This window comes from Fistularia commersonii, chromosome 24, assembly GCF_037954325.1.
Source record: "Fistularia commersonii isolate RoL2024-O1a breed Wild chromosome 24, RoL_Fcom_v1.0, whole genome shotgun sequence".
Taxonomy (NCBI): Eukaryota; Metazoa; Chordata; class Actinopteri; order Syngnathiformes; family Fistulariidae; genus Fistularia; species Fistularia commersonii.
The window spans coordinates 11,478,324-11,493,747 of NC_141307.1; the positions used below are offsets into that span (position 1 = coordinate 11,478,324).

At 44.0% G+C, this 15,424-nt stretch overlaps 1 protein-coding gene across 3 annotated transcripts in view; it reads left to right on the forward strand.

Annotated features, from left to right (window-relative positions):
• Positions 1 to 15,424, forward strand: part of rims3 (regulating synaptic membrane exocytosis 3) — a 34,021-nt gene that overhangs the window by 9,309 nt on the left and 9,288 nt on the right. The window contains exons 2-6 of one of the 3 annotated variants that reach the window (XM_086171649.1): positions 7,693 to 7,834; positions 7,903 to 8,015; positions 9,022 to 9,123; positions 9,218 to 9,357; positions 9,876 to 9,979. In XM_086171649.1, the coding sequence (XP_086027775.1) occupies positions 7,693 to 7,834; positions 7,903 to 8,015; positions 9,022 to 9,123; positions 9,218 to 9,357; positions 9,876 to 9,979 (601 nt within the window). Of the gene's footprint in view, positions 1 to 7,466; positions 7,546 to 7,692; positions 8,016 to 9,021; positions 9,124 to 9,217; positions 9,358 to 9,875; positions 14,190 to 15,424 lie in introns of those variants that run through there. The other 2 variants (XM_086171648.1, XM_086171651.1) reach the window with 2 other exon arrangements.

Consider the following 15,424-nt stretch of genomic DNA (forward strand, 5'->3'; position numbering starts at 1 on the left):
TTTGGTGTAAAGAAGTACAAGGGCATGAGGAAAATCTTGGACTTTAATGACCAATCCTTTTATAAACCATTTCATGACACACCTCATATTTCCTTGGACAAACGTGTCATTTGCTTTTATCATTCACATGTTTGCATTGCAACGGATCCCACTGATCGTGCAAAGGCACATAACTTTAACAAGTCATTGGTATTGAAAAATATAATAATGCACTTTAAGATTAAATGAGACTTATAAAGAAAGGGATTTTTAAACCATTTCCACATGTGCATATGAAATCTAAATTGAATCCCTGCCTACACCTTACAAACTAAAGAGAGTGCTATTAAATGGTGTAAGGAAGAAAGTATTCACCTGTCCTATAAATGTGTAAACTTCATCCATGAAACATGCAAACACATACAATACATACTGAAAATGTATGGAGTTGCATGAACAGTAGAATTCCAACATACTGGTTTGTAGTGAAGCTGGTGACTTAACTTTAAATTGTACATATTCGCTAGCAATTAGCTAGCTGGCTTTTACCGCTGCTGCACTGATTTCTCTGCTATGGGTGAAAGTGGACGCTCTTTCCTCAGACCTGCCAGCGATTCATTCATCTTATCTCTTCTCAGTTTTCCTTGCAAACTGTCTTATTTTTCACCGTGATGAGACTCGTCGTGGCGCCAAATATTATATTCCTTAAATACCTAAACTTGTTGCAAACACACCAAGCACAAAGGTGCGTATCCGTAAATAAATAGGACGTAGTCAATTTTTCTTTGAAAATTCTACACTTTTTATCTACTTTTCTCTGTTTTGATAACAACATTTTGTCCAATGAGGGAGAAGCAGGGAAGTAGAACAGGGTAGAAACAAGGTGGTAACAAGAAGCAGACGGCGCATTGATAACGTCTGCTGATTGGTCCGTCTCAGTGATGCAGCTTGTCTTCTATTCTGACCAAAATAGTGCGCCAGCAGAAAATTCTTGAATTTCACTTAACTCAAACAATTTAATTCTTGTCTGTTATGCATTTTTTCACTTTCAAATGATCCCTCAGGCCTGATGTATGTTTGACACCCCTGTTCTCGGGGATCATTTCTGCAAGTTGCCCGATGGGTGGAAACTTCAAACTTCCAGGCTAGCGCTGTGTGCCACTGAGCTAAACAATAACACGACTCGCTCCGCTCCGTGTGAATTTCACGTTGTGTACAAGACCTGTGATCAAGTTGTCACTGCCACCTCGTTCTTTGCTCGCTAATATAAACATTCACTAAAATGGAATATTCACACGCCGGAGTTAAAACGCGTCCAGATCCCACCCACTGCTGTGCAGGCAGAGGGAGAACACTGCTGCTGACAGGAAGTGCTGCACAAAACAGGAAGTGACATGTCACAGCTTTAAATATGTAAGACCAGGTTCAGGATATAAGTTTTTTTTTTTTTATTAGCAGGGTTGGATTTGGCTCTGTTGGTTGAGAGGGCGTCCTTCTAATTTGACGGTTGGTGGGTAAATTCCCACCTCCCCTTGTACGCGCACCAAAGTGTACAGAGTTTCCCCTGAATTAGCGCTTAGCATGGTAGCATATTGGGTGAATGCAATCCACTGTAATGAGCTTTATCAGTTAAAACATTTATCCCCTGAGAAATCTGTTGATCCTCATAAAATTATAACAGATTTATTTTGATCTGATCATTGAGACTATTTTTCTGAGCGGTGTGATGTCACTCCTCCATCGTCTTTACTATAAATCATTTGACCATTTTTTTTCCCCCCATCAGCTGCAGAGTTCAGCAGTCAATGGAGGAGAAGGGGGTTAGAATGACCTGAATCAGATTAATCTTGTTAATATTAATGGTCATCACTCGATCTCGGTGAGAATCAGATCAGCCTGCCAGATATGAGGTCTCAAACTCCACATGCAAATATCAAATCTCACAATTTACCCCCCTTATGTTAGGGTGGTGGAACTTAAACTATCAAAGTATTGTTATATAGTATTGGTATTTTTTTTTTTTTTTTTTTTTTTTTTAAATGTCAAAGTAGAATCTCCCTAACACTGCCTCCCCTCTGCAATTAGCATTGATTTAGTTAACAGTAACTTGATGCTGGATATTTGAATGAGGTCAAAAGTGGTTTTTCAAAGAAATGCATGATGTGTAAGACTTCCATTCTGCAATAACTTCAAGCAAAGGTGTCCAAACTTTTTGCAAAGAGGGCCATATTTTGACCTCTTCTGCATATTTGGAGATGAAAATGAGCCATTCTTTGAGGCATTTGTGTTTTTGTTGCAGGCTAACAAAAAAAAGTCAAACATTGTCCTTTAATTGTCTCAGTGTGAGATGAAGCGTCTTCACATCTCCGTACCTCGGTATTAGCACCCGGGGAAACATTAGCAAACTCTTGCTTCTTCTCAAGACAAATTTTCTCCAACATTTTCATCACGCACTCTTTAATAAATTCACCCTCAGTCAGACGTTTGCAGTGCTTGGCAATCGGCGTTGCTACCTTATAGTTTTTTTGTGGCATTTTCATTTGATTCACAGGCTCTTGTAAAAAAAAAAAAAAAAAAAAAGAAGCAACGCTGTGCTATTAAAACAGCTAAACGGCTTCCAGTCGCTTCCAGGTGAGGTTGTTGTAATTTGCGTGTTTCGTCCGGCAGTACCTCTTGATGCTGAATTCCTTAAACTTACGCCGACACAGTTCTTTCGCATTTTGGTGGAAAAAATACTCCAATTTCCACTTGTCCTGCAAGCAAGCAGCCATAGTTGCCGGAAAGGATCGCACAGTGCCCTTTGACCCTTGCGACGAGGGTCAAGGTTTCCTGCGGCGAGTGTAGCCACAGGTCTTCTGGTGAAATATAAATAGCTATTTCTACACTGTCTTATGCTGTGGTCAACAGGTTGGCGGACTCATATTATTGATTTTATGACAGAGGCTGCGGGCCGGTGTAAATTCGGACATGGGCCGATTTTGGCCCGCGGGCCGGACTTTGGACAGGTCGTGTGTGGACTGACCTCGCTTTCGAGGTAACATTACCGCATAGCTTCTGTGCAGCGGATATTGGAAACACAGGACAGCTTCCGTTTTGGGTGACTTCAGTATCTGAAGACGCGATTTCAGACCCCCGGCTCGGTGCGGGGATGGACAGGCTGGCAGATGAGGTCAGACAGATATCTCCATGAGGCCATGTTTGCAGATGACACTGTGATATGTCGTGAGAGCGGGGGAGCAGGTGGAGGAACGTCTCGAGGGGTGGAGGTACGACCTGGAAAGGAGGGAAATGAAGGTCAGCGGCAGCAAGACGAGGAGGACGGATAAAATCAGGGACGTGTCCATCTGAGGGACGGCACATGCTAGATGTTTGCAGGGATAACATCAGACCTACTGATGTTGCACCAGCTTGGAAAGAGTTTGTGGAAAGGAACAATTTCATCCCATTTAAACAAGTCCTGCTATTGAGGAAATAAGTGACCTATAAAGATTATTGTATAATGTATATCTTGTTATGAGGTTTTGTAAGAATGTGTATGACTCTGTTAAGGAACCTGTTCTAATAAATGTTCAAAAAAAAAAAAAAAAAAAAAGAAAGAAATCCTGCGAATATTGGGACCTTTTTTTAGCCGGAGAAAGAAATTAAAATGAGTACTTAGGTGATGAAGCTTTAAAAAAAAAAAAAAAAAAAAAAGTTTATAGAATACATGGAATCATGAGATGATGGTAATGATGGACAGCTTTTCTGTAAATAAACTCTTCCTCTAAATCGCCGACCCAGACTCTTACGCCCAAATAACAATCGGGTCGTGCGATGGGGCTACGAACAACGGATCTTTAAGCTCCGACAACCCGTGCTTGGTTACTGTTGCTAAGCATGGCGGCTCGTTGCCGTCACCGACGCGTCCAATAGGCACGGCGGTGCAGCCGGGGGAGTCTAAAAACAGCATTCTATATTACGGTATATAATGAGAGAGGCTTCATCAGCGTCCTCGCCAAATGTCAGAGGGACTTTAATGATCCAGTGAGCGCGGGCATACGATATATGGCTCCCCTGTATGTGTGTGTGTGTGTGTGTGTGTGTGAACCTTTTTATTGTTTTCCCCCCATGAAAGCTGTCCATTTTGTCCGGCGACCTCATTATCCAACACATTCGATCATCGTCGCCACCAATCGGTTATTTTCTTTTTTCCGCGCAAAGAGCGTTTTAGGCGTACGATTCCTGCGCGTTTCGACAATTCGACAGTTTCACCCCCGCGGGTAACCAGGTTAACGTCAAAAAAGCGCTTCCGAAGCGGCCCCCGTCCGAAATGATGTTTATTTTCGCGTTGGAGAAAGTTTACGCACGAGCGTGAGATTGGTTTTTGAATTCCCGGGCAAAGGATTCAAAGGGAAAAAAACCAAATGAAATACACTGGAGGTTGAAGGGGAGTGAAAAACAAAAGCGCATCCATATGAAAGGTAAGGCAGGATGGAGGGGAGCTAATAGAAACATAGGTCACGAGATCAATTCTTAAAAAGGAAGGTTGAGAGCCGTGTTGGACGAGCCGGCGGCGAAGGAGCCGGGACTCGGCGGCGAGGACAATGCGAGCGAAGGAGGAGAGAGAGGCTTATGAGCGAAAGCGCCGGCTGGGGCTCTTGGTGCAATGCAGACGGCATCGCCATGGAAACAGAAAAAAAAAAGGGGGGAGCGCAGACCAGGAGGAGGGGATTAAAAAGGAAGGAAGGCGATGGTTGCTCGGCGCCGTGGGGCGGGGGTGGTTAAAAGGGGAGGGGCCAACAGACCAGTGAGTAACAAGTGAGGTTTTTAAGTTAAAAAAATAGACTTGTCAACCCGAAGGAGTTCATATTTTTTATTTACATATTACATTACATTTGGCAGACGCTTTTATCCAAAATGTTGCGCAACCCGTTTGCCATTTAATTTCTCACAAATTCCACCACTTATTATTTCATCCTTTCTCAAAATAATCCAGACGCACGAATCAGAACTTGTTTCCTTTCGAGAACGTTCCACGTTCCACGCTTCGGATTATCTTCGGAGATCCGGCGAAACGTCTCTCGGGCCGTAATTGCATTGTCCGAAAATGACGGCGGATGCTCCCCGTCGCCATGGCGCCGGTTGTCTCAGGTGCCGTCGTCTGGGGCGTGCGTCTGAGGGCGGGGGTTGTCATAGCAGCAGGAGTACATGAAGTTTGCGACGCTGCAAACACACACACACACACACACACACACAGTCTGCTGGAAATATTCTCGACTGCAGGATTATAAATAGAAGGCAGCAGAAGGCGACACCCCTCTCCTCGGTTCGAACACCCCCGAGACCCCGTCATCCTCGGCTTCCTAAACAGCCGCTCCGCTCTCTCTTTCCGCTTCCATTTTCATCCACGACCTCATAGCTTGTTTGTTTATCCCTTCGCCCCGACCATCCCCATGGCGATGGCGAGGATGCGGGGTTGCCATGGAGCGAAGACGCGCGCAGCTTGGATGCTTAATGAGCTCGGAGCTCCTCCGGCCGCACCGGGTCTTAACACGCGGTGTTAAATTCTCTTCTTTTGCCTCACGGGTTGCTAAGGTGGCGCAAATTTCTCCTCTTGTTCAATCGGGCCGAATGCAGAGAATGAGGTCTTTGGGAAGCTTTTAAGACACTTTGTAAAGAAGTTTAACTCTCTTAAATTGATGGGATGCTTGAGAAATGAACCGGGGCCTCGCGAAGGCTAAAACGCTCTTCGCCCGTCGGAGGTTCCTCGTTGCCGAGCGAACCCTGAATCCGTCGCATATTTACACACACAACCGTCCACGCTTCCGCTCATACGTCCGGACAATGTTTGGACTTCAGGAGAAGAACCAGAGAAATCAAACTCCAAACAGAATGGAAGGGAATCGGACACCTTCTCGCTGCTAAGGCGCCAGCGCTAACCACCTTGGCATCTCCCCTTAATCTTCTTCTTCTTCTTTTGGCTTTTCCTGTCAGGTGTCGCCACAGCGAGTCAACCTTCTCCATCTAACCCTATTCTCTGTATCCTCCTCTCTCACACCAACTACCTCCATATCTTCTCTCACTACGTCCATAAATCTTCTCTTTGGTCTTCCTCTAGACCTCATGCCTGGCAGCTTCACCTTCAGCAACCTTCTACCCAGATCTTCACCATGGTTTGGACATGAACACTCCTTTGTTCATGTCCAAACCATCTCAATCATCACTTTGTCTCGGTCATACATGTCCTGCACCCCTGTGACAGACTCTTCTTCTCCTTTGGGCTTTTCCCTTCAGGTGTCGCCACAGCGAGTCAACTTTCTCCATCTAACCCTATTCTCTGGATCTTCCTCTCTCACTCCAATTACCTTCATATCTTCTCTCACTACGTCCATAAATCTTCTCTTTGGTCTTCCTCCAGACCTCTTGCCTGGCAGCTCCAATTCCAGCATCCGTCTACCAATATATTCTCTATCCCTCCTCTGTCCATGACCCAACCATCTCAGTCTGGCTTCTCTGACCTTCTCTCCAAAACATCTAACATGTGCTGTTCCTCTGATGGACTCATTCCTGATCCTCTCCATCCTGGTCACTCCCAAAGAGAACCTCAACATCTTCATCTCTGCAACCTCTAGTTCTGCCTGCTGTCTTTTGGTCATTGGAACAGTTTCTAGTCCAAACATCATCGCTGGTCTCAACACTGTCTTGTACACCTTTCCTTTTATTCTGGCTGATGCTCTTCTATCTCTTCGTACCCCTGACACTTTTCTCCACCCATTCCATCCTGCTTGGACTCGTCTCTTCACCTCTTTTCCACACTCTCCGTTGCTCTGGACTGTCGACCCCAAGTACCTGAAATCCTCCATCTTCTTGATCTCCACTCCCTGTAGCCTCACCGTTCCACCCGAGTTCCTCTCATTCACACACATATATTCTGTCTTGCTGCGACTAACTTTCATTCCTCTCCTTTCCAGAGCATACCTCCACCTCTCTAGATTTCCTCTACCTGTTGTCTGCTCTCACTACAGATCACAATGTCATCCGCAAACATCATGGTCCATGGGGATTCCTGTCTCACCTCATCTGTCAGCCTGTCCATCACCATTGCAAACAAGCATCTCCCCTTAATACATTTTATCTACTCACTCTGAGGATTTTTCTTTAATTAAACAGTTTTGCAAGAGAGAAGGGAGCGGGAAAGATCAGATAAATAGAAAGGATAAGTGTTCTTCGCCGAAGCTGCGACGGTGCACGACGTTCCAGGTCGTATCCTGATCCGGTCTCAGCTGCGCTTTGGACCAGATCCGCTGTGTCCTCGCAGAGGATGATACTCTGGAAGCTTCTTGCGGGGGTTAGCACCACCGCTCAGGACTGTTCTTCCAGCGTCAGCAGAGTTTTAAAGTATTCCCCCCCCCCCCCCCCCCCCCCGACACACACACACACACACACACCTCCTCCCTCCTTCTTCTTACTCGCCGTCCTGACGCTCGCAAAATACAAACCTGACCCACCCCCACCCAGCAGGCATTCTAATAGGATTATGAAACTGTGGTAAAGCTGCAGAAAAAAACCTGGAAAATAAATCATGAGGTGAGTGACTTCATTCCAGAGTGAAGCTGAAAATGTACAGAAAATAGAATAATTGCGATAAAAAAAAAACACCCGATTCTTCCATCCGGTCACGTCGAGGTGGTGAAAGGAGACGCCGTGACTTTTTTTTTTTTTTTTGTCTTTTAGATGGAGGCACCAAGAAGCTTCGCAGCACCATCAGGCGAAGCACGGAGACCGGCATCGCCGTGGAGATGAGGAACCGAGTCACGCGTCAAGGCAGCAAGGATTCCACGGACGGCAGCACCAACTCCAACAGCTCCGACGGAACGTAAGTTCTCGTCCGTTTGGGCGTCAGTCCGCGCGTCCGTCCGTTAATTCTGTCGTTTCCTCTGGCAGGTTCGTCTTCCCGACCACGCGGCTCGGCCCCGAGAGCCAGTTCAGCGATTTCCTGGACGGCCTCGGCCCGGCTCAGATCGTAGGCCGGCAAACTTTAGCTACGCCCCCCATGGGTGAGCCGCCGCACCCGCCGTCCTTTCTGGTCTTTTTCCTGCAGGTTTCTCTTGGGGTGCAAAATTAAATTTTAAAATTTTAAATTTTTTTTTTTTTAATTTAAAAAAATTTAAAAAATGGCAAAATTTAAAAATTTTAATTAAAAAAAAAAAATTAAAAAAAGGCAAAATTTAAAAATTAAAAAAAAAAAAAAGGCAAAAGTTGCAATGAGACGAAGACAAATTCATCATGTTTATGGGAAAATGTGTTTCGTGTTTATGTACACGTCGGTGTAAAGCGATATATACATGTAATAACATTTGAAACTCAAGAGTTTTATTTGAAATCGGGTGAAAAAATGCAAATTATCCAAAGATCTGCCATCAAAAAGCAATTTTTATCCAGATACTGACTCTTTTAGTATTGGGATAAGAAAGAAGTCTCCTTAGTGGAGTCTTAATGACATTAAAATCAAAGATATTAAGGAAAAAGTCGTGATTTGTGTATTTAAAATGATTCTATGTGTTAAATCATAGTGTACCTTTATGTTATATCAATATTGCAAAAAATGATGAATGCGTGTAAATGATGCAGTGATACACCCGTGGTATTTTACAGGTTTTAAGAAATAATATCACGCGTCCTACTTACAGGCCGAGGCGACGAGAGGTTCAAATCACGAATTGACGCATTTCCAACATGTGGAGCGTGTTTCATAAAAAAAAAAAAAAAAGAAAAAAGAAAAATGCAGATGTGTGTCTTTTCATTGCACAAATTATTCTTTCATGCCGTATGAATCTTTCATGCAAAGGTCACTGCCTGGTGGAAAACAAATGAGCTCAGCTTTGAGCTCAGCAGCAGCAGCAGCAGCTCTCCTCGATCTGGAGACGCGAATCTGTTTCCCTCTGCTGGCGGACATCGACGACTGCAACAAATCCACCCCCTGACCGACTTTTAGAGTTGTTTTTATTCTAATTTTTTTTTCACCGATTCCGAATAGCGTCGTTAAAAGATATGTCTCTGCAGGGGATGTTCACATCGGCATGGTAGACCGAGGCGGGCAGCTGGAGGTGGAGGTCAACCAGGCCAGAGGGTTGATCCCCAAACCCGGCGCCAAGAACATACCAGGTCGTCCCACCCTGGGTTCTCCTGCAGATCATCCCTCCAAATTTGCGTGGGAACGTCTCATTTTAATGTTTTCATATTTTGGATGCATGTTTAGCGACCTACGTGAAGGTTTACGTCCTGGAGAACGGCGCCTGCCTGGCCAAGAAGAAAACCAAAGTCGTGAAGAAAAATCTGGATCCCACCTACCAGCAGCCTCTGTTGTTCGACGAGAGTCCTCAGGGCAAAGTCCTCCAGGTGAGCAATGAACAATTTCATTTTCAGTATTATTTCAAAATGAACAAAATTACCAAACCGATAAATGTGAGCAGCTTTGGCTTGATTTTTTTTGTATCATCCCAAGCGGATCCCATCCGTTAATAAAGATCTTTCACAGTTCGTCTGGTGTGACACAATGTATTTTAGCTCTGGATTCAACATTTTGATTTAATGAATTCATGAATTTGAGGGTGCAGCTTATTTATACCGAGCCTGAAGGATTAAAAAAAAAAAGAGGGCAAGATCTAGCAAAGTGGAGCGGGAAAAAAACTACTTAGATGATGCGAAAAGTCGCAAAACTGTTTATATTAAGAGCGCTGTTCAGCTCGATCACAACAATGGAACTGGAGGTTATTGCAAAAATTTTGCAGGATTAATCTGAATTTTTTTTTTTTTTTTTTTTTCACCATGTTCCCCGTACATTAAGCAAGAAAAAGCGTGCAAACTTTTTTTTTTTTTTTTTTTTTTTTTTTAAAATAACTTCCTTTTCCTCGCAGGTAATCGTGTGGGGGGATTATGGGCGGATGGACCACAAGTGCTTCATGGGAATGGCCCAGATCCTGCTGGAGGACTTGGACCTGTCTGCGTCCGTCAGCGGCTGGTACAAGTTGTTTCCTACCTCCTCTCTGGCAGACCCCAGCATCGGACCGCTCACGAGACGCCTCTCCCAGTCGTCCCTGGAGAGCGCCACCAGCCCCTCGTGCACCTAAAGCACCCGTCGCACGCCTGCAAGGCTATGATTTACACTTATGCAGACATGGACACACGTACTGTATATACACACACAAACACTCTCAGACACACACACACACTCAGACTGTATTTGGAGGTGCAAGAGATGTAGGCATACACATGCACAACTATCTGTGCAGAAAATAACAGAAAAGGGGAAAAAAAAAGAAAAACATGACCACGCGCACTAATGCGCAGCCATTCCTCGACACCGAATATTAAACTCCACCGTACGTCCGGGTTAACGGTTTAAGGGGTGGCTAGTTGAGCTTACCTCAACCATGTCGTTTAACATTAAGTATTCTTCATCCTCTCATTTTAACGTTTCCACGATGCCGAGATCCGCGGGGGGAGTTCGGCATTTCCCGGGTGGGGTGGGATCGCAATGCCAGTTTCTAAACTCTATGCCAAACTAAGAAGAAGAACTTTATTTTTTAAAAACCAAAGCAATTGTTATTGTTGTTATTACTAAGTGGTAGGTGTAGTATACAATATAAATTATGGATATGTAGCAGAGTCAATGACTTAGATGTAATGCAAAAAAAATAAAAGATAGACATACATTTTACGCGAGCGGAGAACAGCGGGGCCGGACGGGCCTCGGAAAAATTCACATAATAGCTGTTATGTGAGGTAGCAACACTGCTATTCTATTTTCACAGGGCAAAGTTTATATACGGTATATTTAAAGGTCTATTATCTATATCTTTATCTATCTATCGGGAGATAGATAGGTAGATGGCTAGCTAGATAGAGAACACTTTAGTGAAATGTGTGTGTTGGCTGCGTTCTGCATGTTTGCTTGCAACCCTCGTAGAGACATTTCAAAAAGCGCTTCGACTCTTTGTTTAGCTTTGCCTTGACTAATGTACAAAAGGAGCGCCGTGCCATTTACATTTTTTTTTTTCTTTTATTGTTTTTTGCGTTCCTCCTTTTCGGAAAAGAGCACAATTCCCGGTCTGGAGGAGAAAACAAAGTTCGCTGCGGTCGACGGCTTCCCGGTGTGTGTGTGTGTGTGTGTGTGTGTGTGTGTGTGTTCCAAGTCTTCATGCTCACTGCGCAACAATCTGTGTTTTTAGACATTATCATATTTTTAAAAATGTAGATATGCTTCTATTCTCCTCATAGAATTCTCACACACTCTGTTTCACCATTCATGTGTTTTCCATGAAGGTGAACTTCCTATTTGACCTTTTTATTTTATTTCTTTTAAATGCAGGAAAGGTGGTGAATGTGCCTCCACGACCCCACGACTCATTCCTACCTTTTTATTTTGCAAATCTAGTGACTTTATCTGACCATGTGTTACTATGGATACGGATACTTGCACTGATCCCACACTTCATGATTCCTTTTTAAATCGCACTTTATTGTAAAATATACACTCTGTTTGCTTTTAAAGCTGTTTGGTCAGATAGAACTGTTGTTTTTTTTTGCTTTGAATGGATTGCCGGCATTGATATTGCTTTGCAATTTGAATTTCAACTTAAAAAAAAGACCAGTAGAACGACGACAAAAAGCTGCCCCGGTCTACTTGTAGCACTTTGTCATTGATTTGACTCCTGAAAAGTATTTAAAAAGAAAAATGGAGGAGTTTGAGGGGGGACGAGTCTTTCCGTGACGTAGCAAAGCAAGGATACGCGGAAAAAGCTTATCAGAAGAATTGTAGGTTTTTTTAAAAAAAATTTTTTAATTTTTTTTTTTACAAGCTCAGATTATCGTAGTTAGGAATTGTCATAATTACCTGGGAACATGCATCAGGAGGTGTGTGTGTGTGTGTGTGTGTGTGTGTGTGTGTGTGTGTGTGTGTGAGAGACTATATCCAAGGTATTCTGTTGCTGTGATGTAAAAACAAAGAATTTTCTTCTTTGTATTTTCATGTCTTCTGCGTGCTATTCACAGAATACTAAACAAAAATAATAAAAATCGCAGGGTATGATTTTAACTAATACGAAAACAAACAAAAAATATTAATGTTCAGCCATTTGTATCATTTATAAAATTCAAATTTTACAATGTTCCATTGGAGCTTGTAATGAGACTGCACATTGATCCACACGTAAAGGAAATGACATCCTCAAAGGTTTTTTAAAAAACTGATTATTCACGAGCATTCTGCTAAGTGTATCCTTTTCATACCTGCCCCGTGTGTGTGTGTGTGTGTGTGTGTGTGTGTGTGTGTGTGTGTGTGTGTGTGTGTGTGTGTGTGTGTGTGTGTGTGTGTGTGTGTGTGTGTGTGTGTGTGTGTGTGTGTGTGTGTGTGTGTGTGTGTGTGTGTGTGTGTGTGTGTTTGAGTTATTGAAGAATCGGGGGGAATAGAAGTGGGCACCTTATCTCTTCCTAAAGTTTGGCATACATGTCTCGCCCCTTGATCCAAACTGACTTGTAAGCTGGAGAGGATTTTGCCACACGTTAAATCTGAATGCAGAAAAAATCCGAAGGTTTATTGAGACTCCGTTCGGGTTTTAGCGATTTTAAACAGACGGCGGTCAGATCCTGACGAAGAGGTTTTAGCGCCCCACGTGATTTTGTGAAACCGTAGAGGACGCCTTTGACTACAGGGCTGGACAACATATTTATAAATGTTGAATATTGTGATATTGTATCATGTTTTTGTGAGGCGTTGCTGTGCACTTTGGACGTCGATTCGACACTCTCACTCCTCCTCCATTCAATCAGTCCCCTTTAAAAGGTAGCCAGATCTCTAAAACTCACGAGAAGAAATCATTTGTACGTCTCTCACGTGTATTTATGACCTGTGAATGAACGCCCGTCGCGCATGTGAAAGGGCACGTGGTCGTATGAATATATAATGTGTGAATGAGGGTGTGTATTCTCGCATGTCTGGAAATGCCAAGTGAATGAGGCGGATTAGTGCACGTGTGACGTCTGAATGAGAGTGAATGGTTGGATGTCTCTAATTCTGCAGGATAAACGTTATAGATCAATGAATGAACACATGAGTTTTTCTCCTCCAGCGTTTATATTCTGGTATAAACCATTTTCTTCCATGTAGCTCAGCACTTATTTTGGTAGTTTGATGTTCAGTGTGTCTGCGATTTGTTTGAACTCCATGTGTGTTGATGATATATTGCATTGTGAGATACCCCCAAAACTGCATGGCTGCACGTAAAGCTCGGCACAGAGAAAGCGAGAAAAATATTGATTTAAATGAAATCCGTGAGGTTTGAATGTAAAGGCTGTGCTTTGTTTACCATTTTCTTCAGCATCCCACATCTTTAAATGCGTGCAAAAAGTCCGATGTATCTTCAATCAGCGGGGATTGTTTGCGTCAAATTTTTTTTGTTTGTTTTTTTTTGTACGTCGGAAGGATTGTTCGGAGGAGGTCGGACGGGTCAGAAAGCGTCCCGTCGGAGTTCTTTTGCGAAAACGAGGGCTTGTTCTGTTTCCAATGGCCTTATATCGTAGCGCGTAGGAGACATCGCTTCACTATCGTAGCACACCACTGAAGGGTTCGACAAATGTATTTTGCTTGAAATATAGTATTGAAGTTAAATGTGTAATATGTATAGTTTTTCTGAATGTATTTCTTAATCCTTACACCTTCAACCGAGTGTAACTTTTGTCATGTTTGCTATACTGTCTCTTTCGAAGACTTTTCCAGGGACTTTGCCTGCACTGGCTCAGGTAGCCCCGACTTACCGTACTGTATATCGTATTGTCTCACCAACCCCCCCCCCTCCCTCCCCCCTTTATTATTATTTTTTTTAGTGTATTTGTTTAAAAAAAAAAAAAAAAAAATAGACAGCTCCGCAGTTGAGAGAAGCATGAATTCCGTTTTATTTTTATTTTTTCCCCAGCCGAAAAGGCCGTCCTTTTCTTCCCCGAAAACGATTCACCAACCGAGCTGACGGGATCGTTTTCTGCAATGTAGCCGGAAAAATGTTTGCCGCATGGTTCGTTCTGACGATTCTCTTGTATTTAACCTCTGATGGTGCGACGATGACAAGTGATATTGCAGCACGTCGCTCGGGGTCCAGTAAGATGCAAAAAAAAAAGAGTTCTTGAAAATGGTCCGTCTTAAAGTAACATTTTTCATTTGCTCTAAATGGCCAAAAGTATGAGCTCACCTGCCTTGACTTGCAATCGAGTGACATCCGGTTCCTAATCCATTGGGTTCGACCCTTTGCAGCTAGAACATCCCAACTCTTCTGGGAAGGCTGTACACAAGGTTCGGGAGTGTGTTTATGGGAGTTTTTGACCATTCTTCCAGAAGCACGTTTGTGATGTTGGATGAGAAGGTCCGGCTTTCAGTCTCCGGTCTGGTTCATCCCCAAAGGGGTTCCATTGGGTTGAGGTCACGACCCTGTGCAGGCCAGACAAGTTCATCCATGTTTTTCCTGAGCTTGATTTGTTCACTGGTGCACAGCCATGTTGGAAAAGGAAGGGTTCGGCTCCAAACTGTTCCCACAAAGTTGGGAGCATCCAAAATGTCTCGGTATGCTGAAGTACTCGGAGTTCCTTTCACTGGAACTAAGGGGCCAAAAACAAGCCCACACCATAATCCCAAGTAGCGTTCTCCTGGAAACCGCCAAACCCTGACTTGTCCATCAGATTGCCGAATGGAGAAGCGAGATTGGTCGCTCCTGAGAAGTTCATGCAGGTCTTTCCTGAGCTTGATTTGTTCACTGGTGCACAGCCATGTTGGAAAAGGAAGGGTTCGGCTCCAAACTGTTCCCACAAAGTTGGGAGCATCCAAAATGTCTCGGTATGCTGAAGCACTAAGAGTTCCTTTCACTGGAACTAAGGGGCCAAAAACAAGCCCACACCATAATCCCAAGTAGCGTTCTCCTGGAAACCGCCAAACCCTGACTTGTCCATCAGATTGCCGAATGGAGAAGCGAGATTGGTCGCTCCTGAGAAGTTCATCCATGTCTTTCCTGAGCTTGATTTGTTCACTGGTGCACAGCCATGTTGGAAAAGGAAGGGTTTGGCTCCAAACTGTTCCCACAAAGTTGGGAGCATCCAAAATGTCTCGGTATGCTGAAGCACTCGGAGTTCCTTTCACTGGAACTAAGGGGCCAAAAACAAGCCGACACTTAATCCCAAGTAGCGTTCTCATGGAAACCGCCAAACCCTTACCTGTCCATCAGATTGCCGAATGGAGAAGCGAGATTGGTCGCTCCTGAGAAGGCGTCTCCGCTGCTCTAGAGCCGGCGTGCTTTACGCCACTTGCGTCCAACGCTTCGCATTGCACCTGGCGATGTGTGGCTTGGATGCTCCTCGCCAATGGAGACCCATTCTATGAAGCTCTCTGCTCACTCCTCTTCAGCTAATGTGAAGGCCACGTGAA